The sequence below is a fragment of the Leishmania major genome, chromosome 34 (genome assembly GCF_000002725.2).
Source record: "Leishmania major strain Friedlin complete genome, chromosome 34".
NCBI lineage: Eukaryota > Euglenozoa > Kinetoplastea > Trypanosomatida > Trypanosomatidae > Leishmania > Leishmania major.
Genome location: NC_007286.2, coordinates 1,697,248 through 1,720,358, shown reverse-complemented (window position 1 = coordinate 1,720,358; position 23,111 = coordinate 1,697,248). Strand labels below are relative to the sequence as shown.

At 60.0% G+C, this 23,111-nt stretch overlaps 8 protein-coding genes across 8 annotated transcripts; all 8 read right to left on the bottom strand.

Moving 5' to 3' along the window:
- Window positions 1–238: 238 nt before the first annotated feature.
- On the bottom strand, window positions 239–937 carry LMJF_34_4020 (conserved hypothetical protein; the record flags this gene model as incomplete). The annotated part of the gene is made up of 1 exon (XM_001686457.1): window positions 239–937. One exon carries the CDS (start codon window positions 935–937, stop codon window positions 239–241), a length of 699 nt encoding a protein of 232 aa, XP_001686509.1.
- A 1,577-nt stretch (window positions 938–2,514) lies between these two features.
- LMJF_34_4010 (conserved hypothetical protein) lies at window positions 2,515–2,829 on the bottom strand (the record flags this gene model as incomplete). Its single annotated transcript, XM_001686456.1, has 1 exon — window positions 2,515–2,829. One exon carries the CDS (start codon window positions 2,827–2,829, stop codon window positions 2,515–2,517), a length of 315 nt encoding a protein of 104 aa, XP_001686508.1.
- Window positions 2,830–3,485: 656 nt separating this feature from the next.
- On the bottom strand, window positions 3,486–5,006 carry LMJF_34_4000 (conserved hypothetical protein; the record flags this gene model as incomplete). The annotated part of the gene is made up of 1 exon (XM_001686455.1): window positions 3,486–5,006. The coding sequence occupies one exon, from the start codon at window positions 5,004–5,006 to the stop codon at window positions 3,486–3,488; it is 1,521 nt and encodes a 506-aa protein (XP_001686507.1).
- Window positions 5,007–5,519: 513 nt separating this feature from the next.
- LMJF_34_3990 (conserved hypothetical protein) lies at window positions 5,520–6,956 on the bottom strand (the record flags this gene model as incomplete). Its single annotated transcript, XM_001686454.1, has 1 exon — window positions 5,520–6,956. One exon carries the CDS (start codon window positions 6,954–6,956, stop codon window positions 5,520–5,522), a length of 1,437 nt encoding a protein of 478 aa, XP_001686506.1.
- A 1,396-nt stretch (window positions 6,957–8,352) lies between these two features.
- On the bottom strand, window positions 8,353–8,799 carry LMJF_34_3980 (nucleolar protein family a member-like protein; the record flags this gene model as incomplete). The annotated part of the gene is made up of 1 exon (XM_001686453.1): window positions 8,353–8,799. One exon carries the CDS (start codon window positions 8,797–8,799, stop codon window positions 8,353–8,355), a length of 447 nt encoding a protein of 148 aa, XP_001686505.1.
- Window positions 8,800–9,991: 1,192 nt separating this feature from the next.
- On the bottom strand, window positions 9,992–12,430 carry LMJF_34_3970 (putative adaptor gamma-1 chain; the record flags this gene model as incomplete). The annotated part of the gene is made up of 1 exon (XM_001686452.1): window positions 9,992–12,430. One exon carries the CDS (start codon window positions 12,428–12,430, stop codon window positions 9,992–9,994), a length of 2,439 nt encoding a protein of 812 aa, XP_001686504.1.
- Window positions 12,431–13,421: 991 nt separating this feature from the next.
- On the bottom strand, window positions 13,422–17,531 carry LMJF_34_3960 (conserved hypothetical protein; the record flags this gene model as incomplete). Its single annotated transcript, XM_001686451.1, has 1 exon — window positions 13,422–17,531. One exon carries the CDS (start codon window positions 17,529–17,531, stop codon window positions 13,422–13,424), a length of 4,110 nt encoding a protein of 1,369 aa, XP_001686503.1.
- A 3,431-nt stretch (window positions 17,532–20,962) lies between these two features.
- LMJF_34_3955 (conserved hypothetical protein) lies at window positions 20,963–21,247 on the bottom strand (the record flags this gene model as incomplete). The annotated part of the gene is made up of 1 exon (XM_001686450.1): window positions 20,963–21,247. The coding sequence occupies one exon, from the start codon at window positions 21,245–21,247 to the stop codon at window positions 20,963–20,965; it is 285 nt and encodes a 94-aa protein (XP_001686502.1).
- Between the last annotated feature and the right edge of the window lie 1,864 nt (window positions 21,248–23,111).

Genomic DNA, 23,111 nt, shown 5'->3' with positions numbered 1-23,111 from the left:
GCGCGCGCGACACCTGCTGCTGCGGCTTCCACGCAGGCGAGAATGGACGAGGTCGAACCAAAACCGCTGAAGCCGTCGAAGGATACGGAGACAGAGAGAAGGATGAGAAAAGAAATAGCCCCGCGTCTCGCTCTGTCTCAGCCAGGTAGCCAGCTCCCGAATACAGCGTGCCTCAGCATAACACGGTCACGGAAATCAACCGTCTGAGAGAGGTCCATAAGACTCAGCACCCATCATCTCAAATCCACCAGAAGTTCACGAGCGACGCGACAGAGTGACGCATCGCCTTCGCCACCTCGTAGTGCAGCTGCGGCTTTTCAAGCGAGTCCACCGCCGACTTGAGTAGGAACTTGGACAGCTCAGTCTTGACAGCGGCGTTGTTGAGAAGCTTGCGCACCTGTTCTTCCGTGATCATCTGCAGCTGATCCTGAATCCAAGGGTCTTGCACCACCCGCAACACGAATTTCTTCGTCACCTCCTGCGTGTAGTGGTCCTCGAACAAGGACTGAAGGAGCGAGGAGACGGCAATCTTCGTCTCTTCGCGCGCTAGCAGCTCGACAACGACGTCCACGGTCGCGTCGAGAGACTTGGGATTCCGCAGCACCTCCAGCACGACATCCTTGGAGAGCTGCACCGCCTGCCCTTTAAGCCGCGCGTCAGCCAGCGCCTCAGACGCGACCACGGCGGTGTGGTGCACCGTGTCCTCCTTCACCGGGGTGTATAGAAAAAATAAAAGGAAGCCGATACCCATTACGGCGCCAATGCTGGCCACCACACCTTGCTGCCACGACGCGAAGAGGCGCCGAGTGAGACTGTCTTGGAGCGGTGGCGGCTGGGGCTGGGCGGCGGCGTCCGCCGCCGGTGCCGACGTTGTCCCCACCGTGCTTTTGCCTGCGGTGTTCAGCGGCATCGTCTCTGCGGGAGCGGTCGCCGCCATCGCGGCGGATGCGGCTCGCGCTTCAGTGGGCGGAGGCGGCGATTCGAGTGCGCCCTTCTCAGAGCACGCTGCTCCGCCTGTCTTGGCGGGAGGATGAGAGGCGGACGGCGGCGACACGGCATGCGGACTGTGTGGTGGTGCGTAAAACATGCGCGTTGCACCAATGCAGAAATGCCTACTGCCAGTAATTAGTGCGGATAGTGGGGGCGCAAGAGAACGAGAAACGTTGCTCAGCTGCATCGCAGTACATTGCACGAGTCGCAGCGACGACAGGCGTCGTGCGCGGCGCATCCCGTAGCCGCTAGGTGTAGAGAGGATCTAGATGTGCTTTTAGAATGTGATGCATGCGCGGTGGCGCAGAGCACACAGGTGCTTTCCGCTCACGACAGTGACTGTTTGTGCGTTGTGCCGTGGTAGGCCGCCCCCGCGATCCGCTGCGTCGTCTTTCGCGATTTACTGCCCTGCTCCGAGAACGGCGATACAAGCGTATGCGACGCGACTGGGCGGGTGGGGAGACGTGCACCGGCGCAAACCGTGCAACGTATTCCTCCAGAGACGGCGCGCGCGCAGGGAGAAATAGAGGAGTGCCATGAGAGGCGGCGACGTAAAGGTGTGAAGAGGGCTTTAGCATCGATCCAAGCTGTGTACACCACGGTTCAAGCACAGCGGTTTGCCGTCAGCACGGAGTCCATCACACACGTGCACAGGGAGGGAGCCCAGGCAGGTGCTTCCGTGTGTGAGAGAAGCCGCAGGGCGCGAGGGAGCCACTCTGAATGTCATTGTACACATGCCGTGTCGTGCTCGCTCTTCATGGATCGCCGCAGGACACACGCGCACATGCCTGTGCGGTCATGCATGCGCACGAGAGCGGGCAATCAATGGCTGCCGGGGAGACGACGTCTCGTCACGAGCCCTTCCATCTCCCGCCCTTTCCCCTGCGGGCCACTATCGCATTATCGGTGTTTCACATTAACCATATCAGTTGCTACTACATACGCACCCGCGCACACGCACGCACATACACACGCAGAGAGGGAGAGAGAGAGACAGACAGACAGACATAGAGGGGGAGGGCGCGCGGTGTGCGCGTTCCTTGGCGAAGAGACGCGTCGAGCGCTGACTGGCAGCGATGCTCCCGTTCCCGCGCCCCTCTCCCCATCGACGCCTATGGTGAGGAGACGGCGTGGCTCATGTGAGACACCGGCGTGCGCAAGCGTGCGCAGAGCACCCACGCTAGAAGGCGCGCTCAGTGAAACCACACCACATGTGTTGCCGCCCCCTGGCAGGCCTCAACTGCGGCGTCGCTGCGTCGACAACGGAGTTGCTTTCCTAAAACACGTTGGGGAAGAGAGGGTGACGACAACAACAACAAACAAAGAGGTTGGAGGGGATTTATAAGGCTGAGCGGGCAGGGCTTATCGCGGCGGCACCGCGGGTGCACAAAGAGACGCAAGCCTCACACCGACACTGGCCGTAAGGGGCAAGGCATTCGAGCTCATCTTCCGCACTCCGCACCCGCGCGGTATCCACCGTCCTCTCTCTCTTCCTTCGTTTGGCTGCTGGCTGCAGCGCGCCGCTCAGATGCTCTTGGGGAAGACCACCTCGTAAAACTGGTAGATGAAGGCACACTCGACACCCCACAGAAAGAGGTTCCAGCTACTGAGCCCCTCAATGACCTCGGGTGAGTTCTTGTACGGATCCTCTGGGTCGTAGTCACGGAACTCCTCGGGCCACTCGGCGTAGTTGATCTTCACCTTGGCACGCTCCTCCGGCGACAGCTGTGGGCGACGAACGGGGTCCTTGAAGACGAACATGTTGTAGGCGCGAGTACTGGACAGCAGAGGCGCAGCAGCCGCCATCGTCGTCTTGGCAGCAACACGGCGGAGCATCATGAAGGACGGTAGAGTCACAGACACACAGAAGAGTGGACGACTAGCGAGGTGATCGCTGATGGTTGACAAAACACAATGTGAAGAGTGAGACGGAAAGACGGAGATGCGACACGCCGCGTGGAAGGCGAGGACAGATGCCCGTGACCGGCATGCGTACGGCCGTTGAGGAGCACATGTGTACGCGCACGTCAGCATATGGATGTGTGTGGGGGGGGAGGGGGGGGGAGAGAGAGAGGAGGAGAAAAAAAGGGCAAACAGAAAACGCATCAGAGAGAGGGAGAGAGCATGTCGTTGGAATGGTGGTCTAGTCGCCGAGCGTGCAAAACAAAGAGAGCGCGCATCGCGAAGAGGTCTCGTCCGCAGTGTCGCGGGGGAAGAGAAGGCCTTCCGTGGTGCACTCGCGCAGGGGAGAGGTGCGCGAAGCGCCGCCGCCCTTCGTGCGGCATGTACATAGGTGGGCCTTTCCAAGTCGGCTTATGGCGGCGCTGTTTTGCAATTCTCGGCCGGTGGCTCGGCCATTCTCCAACACCCGGCTGCGGTGGCACGCTGGGGGTGCGAGAAAGAGAGAGAGAACGAAAGCGAAAGTCGCTCTCACAATGGCACAAACGCACCCGCCGCGCTGGTCACGCTCGAAAGAGAGACCCTGTTGTGCTGTGTCAGCGAGGATCGAACAGGTCAACGCGTGGGATGCACAAGTTGTACCAGCTACCCGTCTCAAAAAACTTCGAGGCCTCTTTCCATCCCACGTAGCCCTTCTTGATGGCCGTCTTGATTTGTGTTGGGTAGGCGGAGTAGTGTGGGTCGAGGATCAGGTACTGCGCCTCCATCGTGTGGACGTTCACGTGAACGCCGAGGATCGTGTGCGCGTAGCTGCTGCCTCCTATCATCACCGGCGCGGCTAGTGGGCTGCGGAAGTGCTCCATCAGCAGCGACTGCACCGAGGCGTTCGTGTCCAGGTCTTGTCCTCTCTCCAGACGCTTGATGATGCACTCCAGACCGGGCAAATACTGCTGCAGGACCAGCATAATCTCGAAGCTGCCGATCCACTCACGCGAGCCGACGAAGTCTCTCTTGCTCGCCTTGTCCGGGTCCACCTGGTAGAGCATCTCCTGAATGCGCCGGATCGATGGAATAGCGGAGCGTACGAGACCGGCATGCTGAAACCAGGAAAGAACCGTTTGCAGGCTACGGTACGCACAGCCCCAGCCGTCGTCGCGGAAGCCGTCGACGCGGTAGTGATAGTAATCGTAGGCGCCGCTCACCAACAGCGTCTCCGCCCCAGGAAGGGATGGTGCAGATCCAGGAGCGAGGTCACGGTGCGGGCTGGTGGCGAGATGCCGCTCCCAGGCCGCGCCAGTACGAAAGATGGAAGCGTCGTTTGCCTCGTGCTGTCGGCGCAGGTCGTCCCACGTGGACCACGCTTGAATGGCATCCTCATGGCGCAGGAGCCCCTGATACGGCAGCCGCAGGGCCGCGTGCTCTGCCCGCCGCCTCGCGTCGTCGCGGGTGTGCACATTCACAGGGAAGAGCATGGAAGCAGGCCAGCACACCTCCGTGCCAGTGAGACTCTCCGCCTCAGTACCGAGAAACTGGTTGAAAAGCTGCCGAATCGCCGCCACCATTTCGCTAGCGGAGTCCCCGAGAAGGACGCGGGTGGTGGCGAGACTGCACTCCGGGGCTGCGGCAGAGGCGCCGGGCATATCATGTAGCGTTTTCGAAATGTCATCTGCCACCTCCGGCACGCTCATCATGTACACGTGCAGGGTTTCGGTGCTGCCACCTGTGAACGGCGTCTTCCACAGCTCCGCGCTGCGCTCCACATCCGCCCACACCGTTTCTACGGTGCTAGCGTCGCTGTGGTCCTCCTCGAGAAGTGCAGAGATTGCGACGCCGCGCAACACATTCTTCACAACAAGACAGTGACGCTTCAGCGTGCGGGACAGAGAGCAGCTGACGCGCGCGCACCACTTGAACAGCACCTCCGCTGCCGGCGAATCTATAAGGAACGGTTTCAATTCGGTGGCAGAGATAACTAGACGATGTGTGCAGCTGCCACCTGCCATGGGCAATGCAGCCAGCGCATCCGCGCCGACGATGCCGATGGTCTTCTTGTTGCGTTGCAATACATGGAGCGGATAGGAGGCCGTGTCGGCGATGCGGGTGATGACATCCTCCATGGGGGTGCTGCTGGTGCACGAAATCCGCCCCCGGTGTGTGTGTGTGTGTCCCGGTGTTTTTCGCAGATAAGGGTGACGTGGAAAACCTGAGCCGGGCAGAGGGAGAGTGTGGGGGAGGACGCATACTGGCGAGAGAGAGAAAGCGATGCATCGCTGAGGCGAAGGCAGGACACCAAAGCTGAGACGCGGTGCAGCGCAGGCACGTCGTCCACACAGAGACCGGCTGTTGCTCGCAGGGCCACGGGGAGCGTTCAGTGCACCAGGGGTGGCACCGAAGCCCCTACAGAGCCAAAGTGTGGACCGCCTGGGGAAGGGAATGGGCGGTTCAGAGGAGCCGCCACAAAAAGCGCACGCACACGCGCACAGACAGACGCATACATATATATACATATATATATATACATATATGTATATATATATGTATATATGTATATATATGTATGTATACACAAAAGCAAACGACGGAGAGCACGGGAGGAAAGTCCCCGCGGACGCTGTCGCCTCCCTGTCTTCTCACCACGCAGCACCCTGTCGTACCTTGAACGGCACCGATGGCGGCATCACAAGTAGAGGGAAGACACCGGCAACAGGCGCTAGGAGCGGGCCGAGTTGGTCGACGCCCGGTGCGGCAGTTCGGGCGAGTGTCTTGCGCGGCACGGCCATCACCACCACGCGGAGCTGCCACAGGAAGCTGGTAATGTCGGTGATGGTGGAGGCGGGCACCAGTCCCACTGGGAGGGAGAACTCGAAGGGCACGCACGGGGTGTCGAGAACGCAGAACTCAGCGTGATCAATCACGCGCCTGTGCGTGCAGACGAAGTTCTCCATGCCGTGCCCTTTGGCATCCATCACGCTGGGGTCGCTTGTCGCCAACGCGTACTCCGGTGTAACGCACTCGAGCAGCTCCAGGGTGGCAGTGACGGACACTGGCACCGGAGCTTCCATGTCTCGCTTGCGCTGCGCGCCTGGGTCAGCGGCGCTGTCGCAGGGCCATTGCCTCGTCTGCAGCACAGTGAAGGAGCCCTGCAGGTATTCGCCGAGGGGTACACAAGAAGAGTGTAGGTGGACTTGAAGCACGTTGACGCCCCCACACGGTATCATGAGCGACAGAGGCTGCCGTTGGGCAGCCAGGCTGCTCTGCATTGTGGCCTTTGCATCATGGCGCACAGTAAGAGAGGTGCGCAGCTGTGCCTGCTGCGGGCGCATGACGTCCATCAGCGGCGCCGCCGCCCACGGCGTGGGCACCGCAGCGAGTGGGGACGCTTGGAAGTGGAAGTCCTCGGCCACGAGCGCCGAATTAGGGGGGAGGGGGAAGAGCGACAAAAGGGGCAGCTGCGCAACAGTGGCGACGCTGTTGAAGACCACCAGCGGCACCTTCACCTTGCAGATGTGCGGTTTGGCCGCCTTCGCAGAGGCGCTCGATCGCACCGGGTACCAGGTGGCGGATATGATGATATCATGTCGGTAGTCAGTGCCCCGGCCCTTGAATGTCGGCGGGCACCCCTCCGGAAGGCGAAAGACGAACTCTAGAGCAGCGCACTCGTACCGTTTCAAGTGCATGTCCTCCTGCAGCGTTTTTTTACCCGTGCGGTAAAGTGTGTAGATCACCGCGGATCGGCTCCTGCCAGAACGGAGGCTCACCGCGATCTCTTTCTCAGACACGGCCGCCGGCCAGTCAATGAGCTTCATGACACTGGTGTCGAGCTCGACGAGCCCAATGAGCTCCACCTCGAGGGGTCTCACACGCACATCCGTCTCGCGCGACCCCGGCTCGGTGGGGTCGACAGAGAAGTAGTTGTGTCTCGGCACCCGTTGCAGCGGTGCCATTTCCATTCGTGTGTCCGGCACCTCCCCGGGCACACAGGTGAGGCTCACTCGTACCTTTACCACGTCGCCGTCGATGTACCACAACCGGTGCGGCGCGGCGCTCATAGTGAGTGCAAAGTTCATGCCTGCGCGCACGCCTGCGTCGGCACCTCTCTTCTTGACCGCACGGCTACTTTCGCGCCGCCACCATCGCCAAGTGTTGCTGCGGTGATATAGCGGCCGTCCGCTTTGAGGGCACAGAACTCCCTCCACCACTGAGGGGCACGCGCGCCGCAGCCTGTTGCGAATGTGCTTGCGCGCGCGCGGGAGAGAGAAGAAGTGTGAATTGGTATGAGAGCTCCCAATCGGCTGTGCACAATGGCTCAGGACCAGCGAAAAAAAAAAGGGAGGAGGGGGCGGATGAGGTGCACCTGTAGATAACAAAGACACGCACAGCCGCGAAGAAAAGCACGGGAGCGAAGGTGACACTTGCGCTTAGAGAGAGGCCGCGCAAGCATGCCCACGCCGTCGTGTGGTGGCGGGGCCCTCGAATACAGCAGAGTCAAGACAGCTGCCGCGGCGGTTCTACAAGACCCGGACAAATGAAGAAACAAAAGTCTGCGGCTCGCATATGCACGCTACGCACTTCTGCGCAACACGTGACAGAGGGGAAGGCGCTGTCCGCGCAACGGTCACGCCAGCCGCACGTGCGAGATAGCTCGACTGCTGCACGCAGAAGTGCAACAGGAGTGAAAGAGAGAGAGAGAGACAGTCGTGGGCGCTCCCCCTTCGACGCGCTCCCATGTCTGGCCGCGCCAATTCGTGCCTCGGTGCATGCAAGCCAACGACAAAAGAGGCGATGATGACTTGTCCAGTTAAATCGTCCATGTTAACACGAAACCAACAGATAGATGCTGCAGTGCAAGCTGGGCCACCTCGTCTCACACTGAACAACCGCCCTTACAGACAACCACGCCTGCGCACAGATGTGCAAAACGGCATCCCAAGGGACGCAGCAGCACACGTTTCAGCCCCACACAACAATACCGAAAGACGCAACCAACATTATCGCAAAGGAGGTGGTTGCGAAAGAGGTGACGTGGAGAGAGAGGGAGAGAGGCAATCCGCTCATCGGCGCAGCACGCCTGCTTCGCACCCCCCCCCGTCCCACACACACACACCGAGTCCCTCACCGCTCCTGCGCGCGAGAGGCGAGGGCAACCAGTAAAGAAGCACGAAGAAAACGGAAGCGGAGATGATCAGCGTGATGAGGAGTGTGCACACACGGTTCATACAGCATTTGCATATCGTCTCCTCCAAATGTGAAGGTGCTGATGATTTTTTTGTGTGTGTGTGTTCGTTGTTGTTACTTGGTGCTGCCCTCCTCTTCACAGTGTACCTTCTCTCCCCTCACAGGAAAAGAGAGAGAAAGGGAACATCACAGACGTTATCTGCTACATCCGCCCCCTTTGCCCATTACCCGCATCCCACACTTGCACACTGCCTCGCAGGCTTGACGTCGTTGCGGCAGCGTCATCACCTACTCCTCCGAGTTCAGGTCCTCGATGGCGAGCACGATTTTGTCATAGCTCGGCTTGAGTTCTTCGTTCACCTTCAGCAGCACGACGGAGGTTGCACGCTTGCACTGGGTGGCCGTGCCTAGGTCCTGCCGCGAAGGCACCCACACGTACGGAATCTTAGCCTCCTCCGCCATGACAGGGAAGTGCGACACCACGTCGTACGGAGATGCATCCGCGCCGAGCACGAGGATGCCCTTCTGACCCTTGCGAATCGCCTTGGTAACATCCTTGATGCCCTTCACGATGCCCCTCTTCTTGTTCGCCGTAACTGTCTTCTTGATGAGGGAGTACACCTTCTTGGTCATCTTGGGCTTGTCGGAGGTGATGGGCCACGAGATGGGGCAGCGGTAGAGCTCCCGATCGTAGTCGTACTCCTCGGTCACCTTCGTTTGCTCGTCCTGGGGCATGATAATAATGGGATAGGGGATGAGATGGGGTGTCGAGGGATCCGCTGTGGAACGGCGGCGAAACAAAGGTGGAAGGGCACCGTCTGAGAGCGTGCACGAGCTGTACGCAGAAGAAGCAATGTCGGCACCGTACGCCAGCGCAAGAGCCTCAGCGGTGGACAAAGACACACGAGCCGCAGGCACCAATCGAGACGTCTACGTGACCACTGGAGGAAAGACAAGGCACGCGCTTACACAATGGCAACTTTGTCACGCGTGTCAACGGTCGAGGCAAGGAAGGGGCACAAGAGAGCCGCTGTGCGGGCGCGTGCGGAGGAATAGACACGAAGAGAAGAAGGGAGAGAGCAAGTACGGAGAGCGCAGCTGGAAAGACGACAAGGACAGCGACCGAAGGCAACTTGCAATGCGATGCTGATGGTCAGCGTGGCGGCACCCTCTACTACAACTTGTTTCTTGTTGTGGCACTCCACGCAACACCTTCGGCGCAAGCACACGAGGAGCCGGCTGAGCATTTGTAGAGGGGGTCGAAAGCGAAAGGCTTCCCGTTCGCCCCGGCCTCTACCTTCCCCCCCCCCCACTCCACCCCACCCTGGCACACGCATGGGACGAATAGCGTGATACGGCATCGCAAGGAGGCAGATGCCCACAAGCCAACAACCAAACGTGGGACGCGCTTCGCTCACGTGTTAGGGGGCATGGCAAACAAGCATAGAGGAACGATAGACGCACGACCAGCGAAGATGGCTCCGCGCACAGGATGCTAACAGCACAAGAACACGGGTAGGAACCCATCGTGTTGTCGGCCACGGGGCGAACTCCGAAGAACCAAACAACCACAGGGCATCCTCCCCTTCAACTCTTCAGGGAATGAATCCCGTCGCTGCATGAAAAAAAAAGCATGAGGGGACTGTATATATATATATAGATAGATAGGGAGACGGAATTCACCGTTCGACGAGGGCGGCCTCATTTAGCGGCCCCGCAGCGCCATCACCACCGCTGGCAGCAGCCTGAGACCGCAAGAAGAACAAGTAAGCAGACAACAAACTGAGAGCCTCACACCTATGCAAAGCGCGGCGAATGCGCTGTGGGAATGGAGGGTATTCCCTTCTCCGGCCTCCCCCTCCCGTGTAGTCGAGAACACGCATGCGCGCTGGTGTGTCGCCCTTGAGAGAGCAACAACACCGGGCAGTCACAATACCTGGGAAACCTGGAACATCTGCTCTCGCGGTTCGCCGCGCACGGTATACGAGATCCTTACTCGTAGTGCCAGCATGCGTGGGTTCGCCGTGTTCTGCGTGTTGTCCACCTTCAGCCGCTGCGCGGCTACTCCGTACGGCGCGATAGTGCTCGGCAGCGGCGCCACCTCGACTGTGCACATCCGAAGTACAGCCACACTAAAGCTCAGCTGCTCCACCGCGTCGCTGAGCTTCGACTGTACGACGAGATCGGCAAAGATGATGCTGCCCTCCATCCGCCCTGAGAGCAGGACATCGAAGTCAGCGCAGCTGCAGACGGGCACGCCAGTCACGTCTCCTCCGCCCGTGGGAGACGCCGATGCAGACTTCACGCTTGCGTCAGCCATCACCGTCGATCCAGAGACAGCCGGTGCGCACTGCGACACCGTCGGAAAGGCCGAGTCGGGAAAAAAAAGCGAGTCGAGCTGCGAGGATGAGCCACCCATCAGGGTTGACGTGTCTGTGCTGGGCGGGGCGGGCTTGTTCGCACCGTCGAAGTTGAAGAGGTCATCGAGCGTGTTGGTGGTCTCCTGGTGAAGCTGCTCCTGCGTCAGCGACACAACTTCTACCGGTTTCACGGCGTCGGCCTCGGGGTTGATGGGTGGCATTTGACTAAAGCTAAACACTGCCTCCTGCGGAAAGTCTACCAGCAATGTCGTGTACTCGCACGCGCGCTGCTGCAGCTCGCAGTCCATGCTAGTCATATTGCTCGCGAACGTAGCCATAGCTTGTGGCTTGGCGTCGGGGCACTTTGTCGCGACCTTCATGAGCGCCGTCAGACCATACTGCTTGACGAGAGTGAAGTTTGTATTTGTGGTGAGACTGCTAAGGCACGTCGCCACGTCCGCACCCGTCAGCCCCTTCACGGCGCCGAGCAGCAGCTCCACGTACTCACCAATGCACCACAGCGCCACCATCAGGAACGCCTTGCGAGACTGATGCCGCGCGTCGAACGGGTACGATGCCTCCTCCCATAACGCCTCCACCGCACGCGTTTGCACGTCCTTTGTCTGGCTCGAGAGAACGACGAGCAGGTGGCGGGCAAAGTCCAGCGGGGCAAACTGTTTCGCCACCTTGAGGAAACGGATGGAGTAGTCGACACGCCAAATATCGCTGGGGTAGTGCGTCTCGATCACGCTGCAAATGTGCCGCGCCACGTCGCCCTTCATCTCCTCCGAGCAGAGCGACATGTACGCGATGAGGTCCGGCACAAGAAGCCGCACGTTGTTCACCGTGATGAGCGTCACCGTGAGGTCCAGCGCACGGCGGCGGATCGAGAGGTCGGTATCCCGCAGGCATTCGAGCACGATGGCCTGATGCTGCACCACGGCGTCGAAGTCCTTGCGCGAGTACATGAGCAGCGTTTGGAGCCCCACAAAGCGCAGGTTGTTATCCTTGACGGAGGAGAGGAAGCGGCTGATCGTGTTGACGGCAAGGGTGCGAAGGCCTTCATCGCTCTCGATGGCGTTGATCGTGCGCACGCACTCGTACAACACGGCGCAGCCCACGTTACGCGTCGCGTCCGTGTTCGTGATCACCTGCGCGAGAACATCGTTGAGGGCTTCCGAAGTGACATCGCTGCCGGCACCGATGATGCGCATGAAGTGGAGCAACTTCACCTGCAGAAAAGGGTCCGTGATGCCGCTGACGTCCTCCTCCGTAATCCGAGATGAAAGCACGAGCGCCTTCAGCGCCCGCACCGCGCTTGTGGCCTGCTTGCGGAACGCGCCGACCATCTTGGCTCCGGAGTCTGTCTGCAGGCATTCGATGACGAGCGTCAGGATGCACATGAGCGACTCCGTATTCCCGTCAAAGAGGTCTGTGCAGTACTCCAGAATGTACCCCGCCTGATCAGGGGCCTTGCGTACCACACGCAGCACGGCCAGGGCCGCCTTGCTGCGCAGCTGCTGCGGGCTGTTCTTGAGGAGATGCAAAATGGAGTCGAGGAGGTCACGGCACATGTCCTCGCTGGCGATGTTGGCTACAGCATTCAGCGAGATGCCGATGAGGCAGAGCTGCTCGTACGAGATGGCCCGGCGAGACCCTGCAACGCTCAGGTGTGCAATCATGCGATTCTCCACAAGCGTCAGCACTTCGTCGCTCTCGCTAAACAGAAGCTGTAGCGCGAGATAGCCGACGCGAATGCCGGAGAAATCGGGCTGCGACAGCAGCTTCAACACCTCCATGTGCGCGAACTCCGTCGGGTAGCCAAGCATCCGAATGTAGAGAAGCATCAGCATGTACCGCACTCGAATGTACGGCTTCGCGTCGGCGAACCCCTTCCGCAGTTGCGCACTGATGATCTTCACATTCGACCGCTCCTCCTCGGAGGTTTTGCACTGCCGAATGAGGCGGATCGTCGCCTGCAGGCGCATCGAGTCCATCGACGACATCGTCGTGTGGTTGTATTCTCGGGGCCGGCGTAGTAAGGATAGGGTTGCCTCCTCTTTTTTTTTTTGAGAGGAGGTGTGTGTGTGTGGGGGGGGGGTAGTTCTCGGATGGATATATACGACTGTACCAGTGTACTCGCGCTGTGTGGGTAAGTAGTCTTATGGAGATGAGGTCAGTTCGCGCGGGGGCCTCTTATCAGTGGGATGCGCTTGTGCCAGTCCACGACCTTGCTTTCTTTGCTGCAATGACGAGGCTCCAACTCTCTTGTAGGCACCGATGAGTGCGAAAGGGCAGTGGCGGAATGCAGACGACATAGGAGGGGTGCGTAGATTCAGCCCCACGACGCACGCCAGAACGCTTGCCGCAGGGAGTGGTGATGGGTGTCCGCCCTCACACACACACGCGTCGCACCCTACATGGTACCGTTTTTTTCGCCTGAAGAGAGCACGGCGCCTCGCACACGCGCATTGGCAGGGCCGCTCTCCTGTGCCGGTGACGCATCGGTGCCGCACCGTGGCATAGAGACGACAGGGCATCGCGGGCGAAGACATCAAGAAACCTGCGCGACAGGAGAACACGCCTGCAAAGCTGCCCGCAAGCCTGTGCGCCACACACACCCGTTGATTGACGCACATATGTGTGCAGCCTCCGCTTTCCTCTCTCAATTACGATTGCCGTTAACCGTTCTTACACACAAACGCGACCCTTTCTGCATGAAACACGGAGAGGGCCGGCTGAGACATCGGATGCGAAGCGAGCGAGCGCGGGATGCGGCCCCCAAAGTGCCCCCTCCCCCAACGAAAAAACTACAGCAGCACACCAACTCCGATGCCAAGCACGCACACACACACACACACACACACACACACACACAGAGAGAGAGACAGGGAAGGACGCACACGACATGAATCCCGACACGGCAGCGACGCCAGCCGCACGTGAACCCTTCGCGACGGCGACTCGCGGCTGAAACAACCATGCATGCTGCGAGGCCTACGAAAGACTGTAGTTGCGACGCCCCTCCGTCACAGCGAGCAGCAAACGCTCTCTCATGATCGCGCGGGTGGTGTAGGGCGGCAGCTTCAGATACAGAAAGCACGTGTTGCACGACGGCAGGGTCTGCTCGTTCTTGCTCTCCATGTCCTTCATCGCCACCGTGATGGGACGACCGAGACCGGCCAAGCCGTTGAAGGGCATCCGCGGCGAGCCAGTCAGGAACTCCAGAAAATCGTGCTGTTGCGCACGCGTGAAGTCACCGCCGACAATAGAAAGTAGCATGTCTACGTGAACACTGCTACTGCTGTAGCCGCTGCCCGCCGTTGTCTGCGCCCGCAGTTCCTCCTCGGTAAAGAGCGGGCCGTCGCCCTTCGCGTCGGAACCACAGATGAGCATGCTGCGCTCTTCGTTGCTGAGGCACCACAGGGCCTCCACCTCCACCACCGACAGCAAGCCCCACTGGAATTGGCGCAGATTCTCCAGCGCCACCTCGAAGCGGGTGACCACCGTGTGCTGCAAGTGCTGCTCCAAGTCTGCATGGGTTCTGAGGAGGGTGCCATCGTCCATCTCGAGCCCCGCCGCCTCCAACTCGACCTCGGAAATGCACCGCAGCTGGGCAAAGCTGCGGTGCAGCGACGGGTCCAGCACCTCCAACAAGCTCGTCAGCATCGCCAGGGTCGCAGCACAGGGTGAGATGCGCGTTCCGGCCGTCTGACACACGGGAAGCCCGAGGGAAGGGAGCATCAGCAGTGGCCACGCCTGCGGCAGCAGGTCTATGTCCATGCGATACTCATCGATGAAGGCGCGGGCACAGGCGGCACCGAGGGCAAAGAACTCCTTGAGAAACAGGGCCTTCGTCGTCGGAAATGCCAGCATCACCGGATCTGCCCCGCCGTCATCCTCCGTCACGAACCAAAACTTCGACTCCGCGCGGAAGTAGGCGGAGAGCTCCGTGTACACCTCTTGCGATGGACCGCTACCAAAGCCCTCTTCGCCCTCAAAGGTGAAGTCGACCTTCATCAGCGGTGAGAGAAGGCCGCAGAAGCTGTCGTGCAAGACTCGAAGCAGCCCGGGCTTATCACTGCGCGGCACTTGCGTCTTGTGCGGCTTTGGCGACTCGGGGGCAACGCCGGTGTTTGCCGACATCACCGTCGCCGCCTGATCATGAAGTGTTTGAAAGGCAAAACGACGGCAGTCGATCGCCACGTAGCGAGTGATGAGGTTCTTCACAGAAAGGGGCAGATGCGGGGCCAGCTGCGTCGTGAGACACCGAAGCTCCGCCGGCACGGCGCGTGCGCCTCCGAGAAAAACGAAGGGGCCAGCGCTCTCGTACGCCTTCAGCAGGCGCCGCTGCACGCCGACGTCTTGGCCGCAGGTGCGACCGAAAAGGGAGAGCAGCGTACCAAGAAGAGATGCGTCGGGGGCTGCCGCCGCTTCTACCGCCCTCGCAGGGCCAGGGGAAACGAGCCCGCACGGGCAGGCGGTGTAGATTTCGCCAAGGTGCACCGTCTGCCTGTGCAGACAGGCAAGGGGCGTGGCGGCTGAGACAAGGCCTCTCTCCTCACTGAAGAGAACAGCACGTGTGAGCGGCGCAGATGCCCCCGTGGACGTGTCGGCCGAGGCGCGCAACGCCGTTAAAAGGTCCTGCGTCGTTGCGGTCAGCGCACCGTTCACGCGGTTGCAGCGCGTCCTCGCACATGTGGCACAGAGATCGTAATCACATTCTCGGCACGACCACGCGTCCTGGAGGCCACTAGCACTGCATTCGTTGCACTTCCAGTTGCAACTGTGGTGGTGGTGCAACGGGTGCTGGCGAGGGCACGTAAACTGACTAGATCGACCGTTATCGCACACAATCACCTCCACCACCTCGGATTCCTCAACAATCTGCTGCAGCGTCCTCCGCTGCTGGAGCTGCAGCGCCATGTCCTGCAGCCGCTTCACCACGAGACTTGTCAGCAGATGCTCCAGCTGCCAGGCCCATCCAGCCGGTGCGGCGCCATTTGCCTGGGCTGTGCTGTCTCTGCCTTGAGCGGCCGCCCCCGCAAGAGCGTGCACGGTCTCTCTGCACGCAACGGTGTCCCACACACACGCCTCGGTGAACGTGAGTACCTCCAACAGCGCCTCGACATCGCTGCGAGTGCCATGCTGCAGAACACGCCGCAGCTCCGTCGGTCCCACCGTTGTTAGCCCACAGCGGGGCAGCAGTGGTGGTGTCGAGGGTAGGCTGGCCGCCTCACGGCGCAACATCTGCACGACCGGGCTTCGCTCGGGTGTCACCGACGTACCTCGACGCAGGATCATCTCCGTCACACCCGCATCCAGCAGCGTGCTCGCCCACGCCCTGTCGTGGCGCACAAGCACTTCCGAGACTTGCTCGATGAGAGGGGTGGCGGCGTCCGCCAGAAAACTGAGCAGCGCGGCACGCGTGGCATCCTTCGCGTGCGGTCCGACAACCAGCAGTACCTGCAGCAGGACAGACTGCCCGTAAGCGGCGATGTCGCCACCGTTATGCGACACGGCCCCAAGATGCTCCAAGAACGCGCTCACGTCGCACTTACGAAGTGCAAATGCCAGCTCGCCGGCGCGCCACGGCGGGCATTGAAGGGACGGCGCGGCGGGCTCGACTTCCGCCACGGCATACGTGCACGGAACTGGCTGGAAAAGAACCCTGCAGCCAAGGTCAAAGGGCCACAAAAACTCGCGCATAGTGGAGAGTTGCACACGGCTTCCACGCTTCTTTAAGTCCAGCACGTCTTCGGCGGCGAAGAACGCGTTGGTGAGACGGAGGCGGTCCTCCTTGGAAAACCGCCGCGCGTACTCGTCGTCGCCGACCGACCACCACATGTGCTCCGGGGTCGGCACCGTCTTTGCCGCAAAGATGTTCGCAATGAGAACCAGCAGCGGCCACTCCGGCTCCGGCAGATGCCACTTCGCCCCCTCGGTGCTGCTCAGCAGGTCCTCACCCTGTTCTTCGTCATCGTCGCCTTCCTCGTCCCCACCCGCAAGTGGGATGGTCGCGGCAGCGCTGCTGGTGCCGGCGACCACCTCACGATTCACAAACGGGTTCACGATCGTCAGAGTGGTGCGCACATTGCGCGTCAACTCACGCGCGAGGTCCATCGCCACGCCGACGCAGGTGTCCGCCGACACACCGGCAATGCACGCCGCGTCGGAAAGAACGGCATTCACGCAGCTGAACACTGTACTGCGAAAGGCACGGTCAAGGCGCGGTGTAGCACACACCCTCTGACACAGGCGTAGCAAAACAAGCGCCTCATCAGTGTCGTCGCCATGCCCACCATCGACTCCTGCGGCAGATACACGCGCCGCACGTGACTGGTTCGATGCCATCGTGCGCTTGCGTTTGCGGTTTTTCCTTTTCCCCGCGTTCGCATTCTCTTCCGTGGTCTCTGGCGTCCTCGCCGCGTACGCCTTCAGCGTCACCGCGACCTCTGTAAGGTGCCGAAGGAGGCGCAGCCAATCCTGGTTCATCTCCATCGACTCGAGCGCCGTCAACCTGCTCTGAAACAAGTCACGAATCATGGCAACCAAGTGCGGCTGCGCAGACAGCTGGGCACTGCGCAGCAACACGCAGCACATCCGCAGCGCCTGCAGGCACATATCCAGCGACACGTCCATCACTGACTTGCAGAAGTTCAGCTGCTCTTGCAGCGGTGGCAGAGCAGCCTGCACGGCCGTGTCGCTCTGGGCTGCGGCAGACATGCACTGAAGCAGCTCCTCCTGCAGCTCCCATCGCTTTGTGTGAACAAAACCGGAGTCAGCGTCACTCGTTGTCGACCCGTGAATCAGGCGAGAAACCCGCTCAAATGCGGAGCGCACGCACTCAACCAGCTTCACGCGCAACTTGGAGGACATGACCGAAATGAACTTCTCCAAAAGAATGCGAACCGCACGCACGGAAAGCACGGTGGCGTCGCCACCGAGGTGCTGGCAGTGCAGAAGCTCGTGCAGCACCCCGAGGGGCTGCTTCAGGGGTGGGTCATTGGTGCCTTCGGCTATAATGAGCTCTGTGCAAATTTCCAGAAGAGACGCGTACGCCTCTTCGTCTGCCAGCCTCGCTGACTCGTCTCTCAGCGAGGCCATGACGCACTCAGAAGGGGTGGGGTCTAGCTCAGAGTGCTTTGTGAAATAAGTCGGCCCCCAAAACGAGAGCAATCACCAGTGCACCTCTGTTGGAGAATTCAATACAGCAATGTGTAGCAGTACGTGACAGCCACGGCGTCCCCTCACGACAGATGCTGGTGCACCTTCGTGGACGGAGCCAACAACACTTTTCTGCTTGGCGGTTTCTCTGGGTCCCCTTGCGAAGCACCGAGTGCTCCGTGAGAGTGACACAGGAAGGCACACACGCACACACAAACTTGCACGCGTCAACGGAGTCCACTAAATGAACGACGCAATAAAAAAAAAGACAAACGTGAACGAGAAAGAGTGGAAGAGTGGAAGGGGGAGGGGGGGGGTGCAGTTGCGAGGCGATGATGAAGCAACAAGAAGCGAGGCGTCCCCCTCATGGTGGACCTTGCCGTCATTCCGTAGCCACCGTGGCGTACCCTACACAGAGAGACGCTCGGTGGCAGGCATGGGGGAAAATGCGAGTGACGCTGTCGCCGTACGTAAGCGCTCCATTGCGGTGTGCCGACGTGTGTTGGCGTGTTCAACGCTTGACTATGGAGACGCTCAGGTAAAGCAGCGAATATGAGCCGCATCGACGCAGGAAGTACAGCAGCATCAAGGGTGGCCGTCATGCCAGCAACATCGGGATCACCTTTTTGATAGACCCCTCCGTCGTCTCCCTCTCTCTCTCTCTCTCTGCGTGGATGTCGCCACTCCGTGGCAGAAGAGGGTAGAGGCTGCCTACAGCACGTGACCAAGCATAGGAGATGGTTGGTTTTGGAGAAGGCGAAGTAAACGACGTCGTCGAGGGGCGCGTGGCATGCATCAGAAAGAAGTGTTGTGCAGGCCGAACAACAACAACAAAAGGTACACTAAAGGCGTCCGGTCAAAGCAAGGGCGACCTCGACGGAGTCGTGAACGTGGGCCCTCCCACGTCGTTTCCGCTGCCCACCGTGACCCCGGCGGCGTTGGCCGCTAGCGTCTTGGCGCAGCCCATGACAGCTCGGTGAAATGTCGCGCGCCGAGCACGGTGGCGTGTCTTCTGTCGGCACCCTCTCGGAAGCTCGTGTCGCATAGATAGACGGCGCGGATGCACTCGGGCAAGTACGCCTTCCGCTCATTCATGATCGCCTGGACTGCGCCCCGAACGACAAGGCTGCCGGCGCCGGCGACGCTGTAGACGTACTTATCCTAGAGGTGAGAGTGCATACGACCAGCCTTGGTGTGTGGCCGTAGCCCTTCAAGCCGCCAAGCGCCTGGAAACGGCAATCGACTGTGGTGAAGGTTCTCAAAACCCTTGTTCCCTTCAGACCCTCCCATTTTTCCCCTTCATCCGCTGCTACCGACGGTCGGCGACCGTGAGGGTGAGGTAGAAATACATGAAAAGGCGACGTGTATACAGCGAGGGAGACCCGAAAGGGCACGCCTCTAGGTGGCGTTAGAGGGCGAAGGTAGGCTTGAGGTTTGGCTGGGTATCATTCGTGCATGGCGTTGCGCCCACGAGTGAAGAAGCTCGCGGGGTCGCCTAGGGCTCTGGGCTTCGTGCTGACGTCGCCTTCGGCATACCTCTGCCAGCGGGATGTCACCGGCGTCCCCACCCCCACGGGGATACGCCGGCTGCACCCACCCTGAAACGGCTCCAGGCTCTAGACGGCCACACCTGCCAACGCATCCGCAAACAGCGGAGGGGCAGGGCCCCTTCGGAGTGGAAGCCTGCGACGCCTCGTCTTGGGAAACTTCACAGTCGCGCCGGCAAAGCCTCAGCCCAAGCGCAGCATCTCTCAGTTCTAGTTTGACCGCTTCAATCAGGAAAAGGACGGATCGGGACCCTTGAGGTACCAGGGGCTCTCCGTGAACCAGCTTCACGCGCTGGTTGCAGCAGTTTCAGAGAATTCGACGTGAGCAGTACATCAAAACTTGCTCAGCTCAAGGCAGCGTGCGTACGTGGATACGTCCTGCGCGCCGGTACCTCTGTGTGTGCGCGTGTGTGTCAGTGGGCGGGCGGGTGAGTCGGTAGGCACATTACCCTTGCCCCTTGAAAATTAAAGATGATGCATGGAAAAGGTGCGAGAGGAAAACAGGTCGATTCGCCAAGTAGCCGCGCACCCGAAAGCAAAACGGTTGCGTAGGAAAGACAAACATGCAGAGGACCGAAAAGACACCACCGTCCGCCACCTCCTCCACCGGCACGGCGTCTCGCCCCCGCGGGTTACGGTTGCCTCACGACGACAGCAGTAATAATAATAAGGCCAAGCGAACAAAAAAACAAGAAGCGCGAAAGCCGCCGCACACACACGTCATGGTCAGCTGTCGGTCGTTGGTTTATTTTATACACCACATCATGTCGATGGGGCTCCCAGGATAGGGGGACGCCTCCGTATTGCATCAGGGTCCACGTGGGCTCACTCTCTCTGTGTGTGCGTGGGGGGGGAGGCGAGGGCAAGAGCCCCAGGCAGCCCAGCGATCCCTGCCAAACGCTGAGCCACTTCTGGTGCTGACAGGGTCACGTGCCTGCGACGTGGGGAGGTCAGGGCAATGCAGCGCCACTCATGTCGGCAGTGAGGTCGGAGGGATGGCGCTGCGTGGGAGCGCCCTGCGACAGTGAGCACGCCTGCGCCATTCATATGATGAGCAACGGATCGTCGTGACTCCAGCGTATCCCCCCCCCCCACGACCCTCACACCGCCTACTGGCGGGGCAGGCCCCAACGACCCCGAGGGGGTGCCCCACATGCCGACCGGCATAGCAGGAGCGGCTGTGAGGCAGCCGTGGTAGGCAGAGTACGAGGCAGGGGCCGCGCTCAGGCCAATTAGTGGACGTTGCTGCGATGCACATGTGTACCGCTGCTTCGCACCACTCGACGTGCCCCTGTGACAGGGCAGGGGGTGGTGGTGGAGTGGGGTGGAGTGGAGTGGAGTGGAGTGGGGTGAAACGCATGCTGCATGGCGGCGAATGGGCACGTTGCGAAAGAAAAAAACCTTCTATGTTTCTTGAAAGATCTCATGTGGCGAGATCCCATCACATAGGTTGGGGCTCTAGTCCCTTGCGTTGCGGGTGCGCGCATCTACGCATGTGTGCACACAAGCACTCGCGTCATCCCTCCCACTCCCTGCCGACGGGGGGGGGCGAGGAGTGAGTTGTAGAGAAAACGTCTGAAGCGCGCATCTTCAATTGAGCAGCTGCGCTTGGTGGGCACGCAGGTACAGCGGAAGACCCGTGCATACCGATACAATGAAGGATTCGATGGTCGTGGGGGTGGTGTTGGTGGAAGTGCCAGGGACAGCACTCCGAGTAGAGCTTGAAAGCTGAACGACCACACGCCAGCGGTGACACCGCAGCGACTTCGGGGCGCACACCACCAAGACAGTGACGGGACCAGGCGGTCGTTGTCATAGCGGCGCTCAGTTGTGGCGAAAGAACTTCCAGCTCACCCATGTTGTGTAGATGCTCACACACAGACCCTGAAAGATGAGTGGGGCAGCTACAACATAGAAAATATCTTGCCGAACAGAAGTGGTGATATTGGGGCCAATGTATCGCGCCGAACCACCGTCGAGGCCTCGAAGAACGCAGCGCATCATCCCGACGAGGGTCAACAGAGTAAACAGGATGACGCCGAGGAACGCGGGCCACGCGTAAATCATGCGTACAAGTGGTTGTTGGCGGTAGTCCGGAATGTTCAACATGGTAGCTTGTCCACCTCATACGAGAGAGTAGTGAGCGAAATTCTAAGGCCAGCGCGGGGGGACGAGAAACGCCTCCACACGACGGACAGGGGGGTGGGCAGGGTGTGGAGAAGAGAGACACAACTGAAAGCCGGATGATGCGTGCGAGTGTGTGCGCGCTAACCAGGTGGAAAGCGTAGCCGCAAGAGAAGGGCAATGTCTGGCCACCACACGCAACGTTTGAGCAGCGACACGGACACAGGGGTGCGGATGATGGGAGGGCAGAGATGCAAGAGAAACGCGATGTCTCGAAAGGCCCGGGCACAAAGAGGTGGAAGGGAAAAAAACGAAAGAAATGTGAGATGTACCCGAAGGGCGTCGCGAAAGGTGCGCCGCTTCTTAGGTGAGCATGCGGCGAACACTGCTCGAGCTGATGCCCCCACACCAGCGCACGATAGCTGCGGAGTGCGCGTGGCAGACTAGGGGGAGAAAAGATAGCCACTGCTTGCTCAAAGGTAGCGTGGCTGCTGCTTGGCAAGACGCTCCAGCACGCACGGCAGCGGACTGGTACACCGCGAATGAGCAAAAAATCGAGCTAAAAATCTGGTGCAGGACTCTACCACAAAAACGCGGTGTTGAGCATGGGCACACAGAATGGCAGAGAGAGGAAAGGAGGGACGGCGTAAAGGGTTTCAGAGGGAAAGATGAGCGTTCACGTGAGTGTGATGACGTTCAGACGGCGGACGAAGCGGTCCAGCGGTGTTGTTGCCGGAGGGGCGAGGGCAAGGATGATGCGCTCACGTAAGGGCAGACAACAGAAGCAGCGCTTGCGCAGGCGAAAGGGCGTGTCTGCCTCAACACACTACGCCAGAGGCGCGAGCAACGATGAGAGAGAGAAGCCGAAGAGGCATACGTGCGGGGCCCATGCGACGTGCGCACGCTAAGAAGGCCTTGGAAGCCCCTCTTTCGCATGTTTGCTTCGCCACCACAAAAGGGAGGGAGAGGAGGGAGGCAGAAGTGAAACGCTACAGGTCGACACTCCGCCTTCGACCTTGCCTCGACTGTTGGAGTGAGAAGTCACCTCGATAGGGCACCTTGCTCTTTTGCTTCTGCTTCCCTTGCAGTCGGAATATCTACTTATTCTATTGTATTTTATTTGGAGATGACGGGTTGTAAGAGATTCATGAGACGTGGCCGACATCTTGATAGGCGAAGCATGCCTTGTGCCACGTGCCCCCCCCTCCCCTTCTGACAGGTCACACGCGCGTCGGTGTTCATCTTCGCCGTTTGGAATTGCACTGACAGCACACCCTGCCAGGTTTCGAGCCGCAGACAAAGAACCGGCAGCAAAGATGGATGCAACACAAGAAGCACGCCGTCCGATACGCCGATCTTAGTCCCACCTCCAATAGCAGCCCGAATTCTCTTTGCCGTGCGTTGTGTTCGGCTTCGTTCTTGTGCGAACGCGGTGGCAGCTGCCGTGGCGATGACGGACGAGCAGACACGACTCCGTGGCCACAGAGCAGCGGCGTTGAACACGGCGACGCATCACAAGCCACAACAGGGAACACACACTCGCCGACAGAGACAGACAGGCGGGCAAGCAAGTGAGCAGGTCAGTAGCAGCTGACCAAAAGCAGGCCGGAAAAGAATGATTCATGGGCCGTAACAAAAGGGAGACAGTCAACGCAGGCAGAGGCGTGCGTGCCTGCACAGCGGTGGCTTCGCCTCCCCACCACCACGCACATGTGCGCAGACACCACTACAAGTACACCCCCGCACAAAAAAGAAGAAAACAAAAGAAAGCAATAAAGAGGAGAGGGGAGACGAGGGACGAGCAAGAAACGAGCAGGATGTCTGTACACATTTACGAGGCTACACCGTC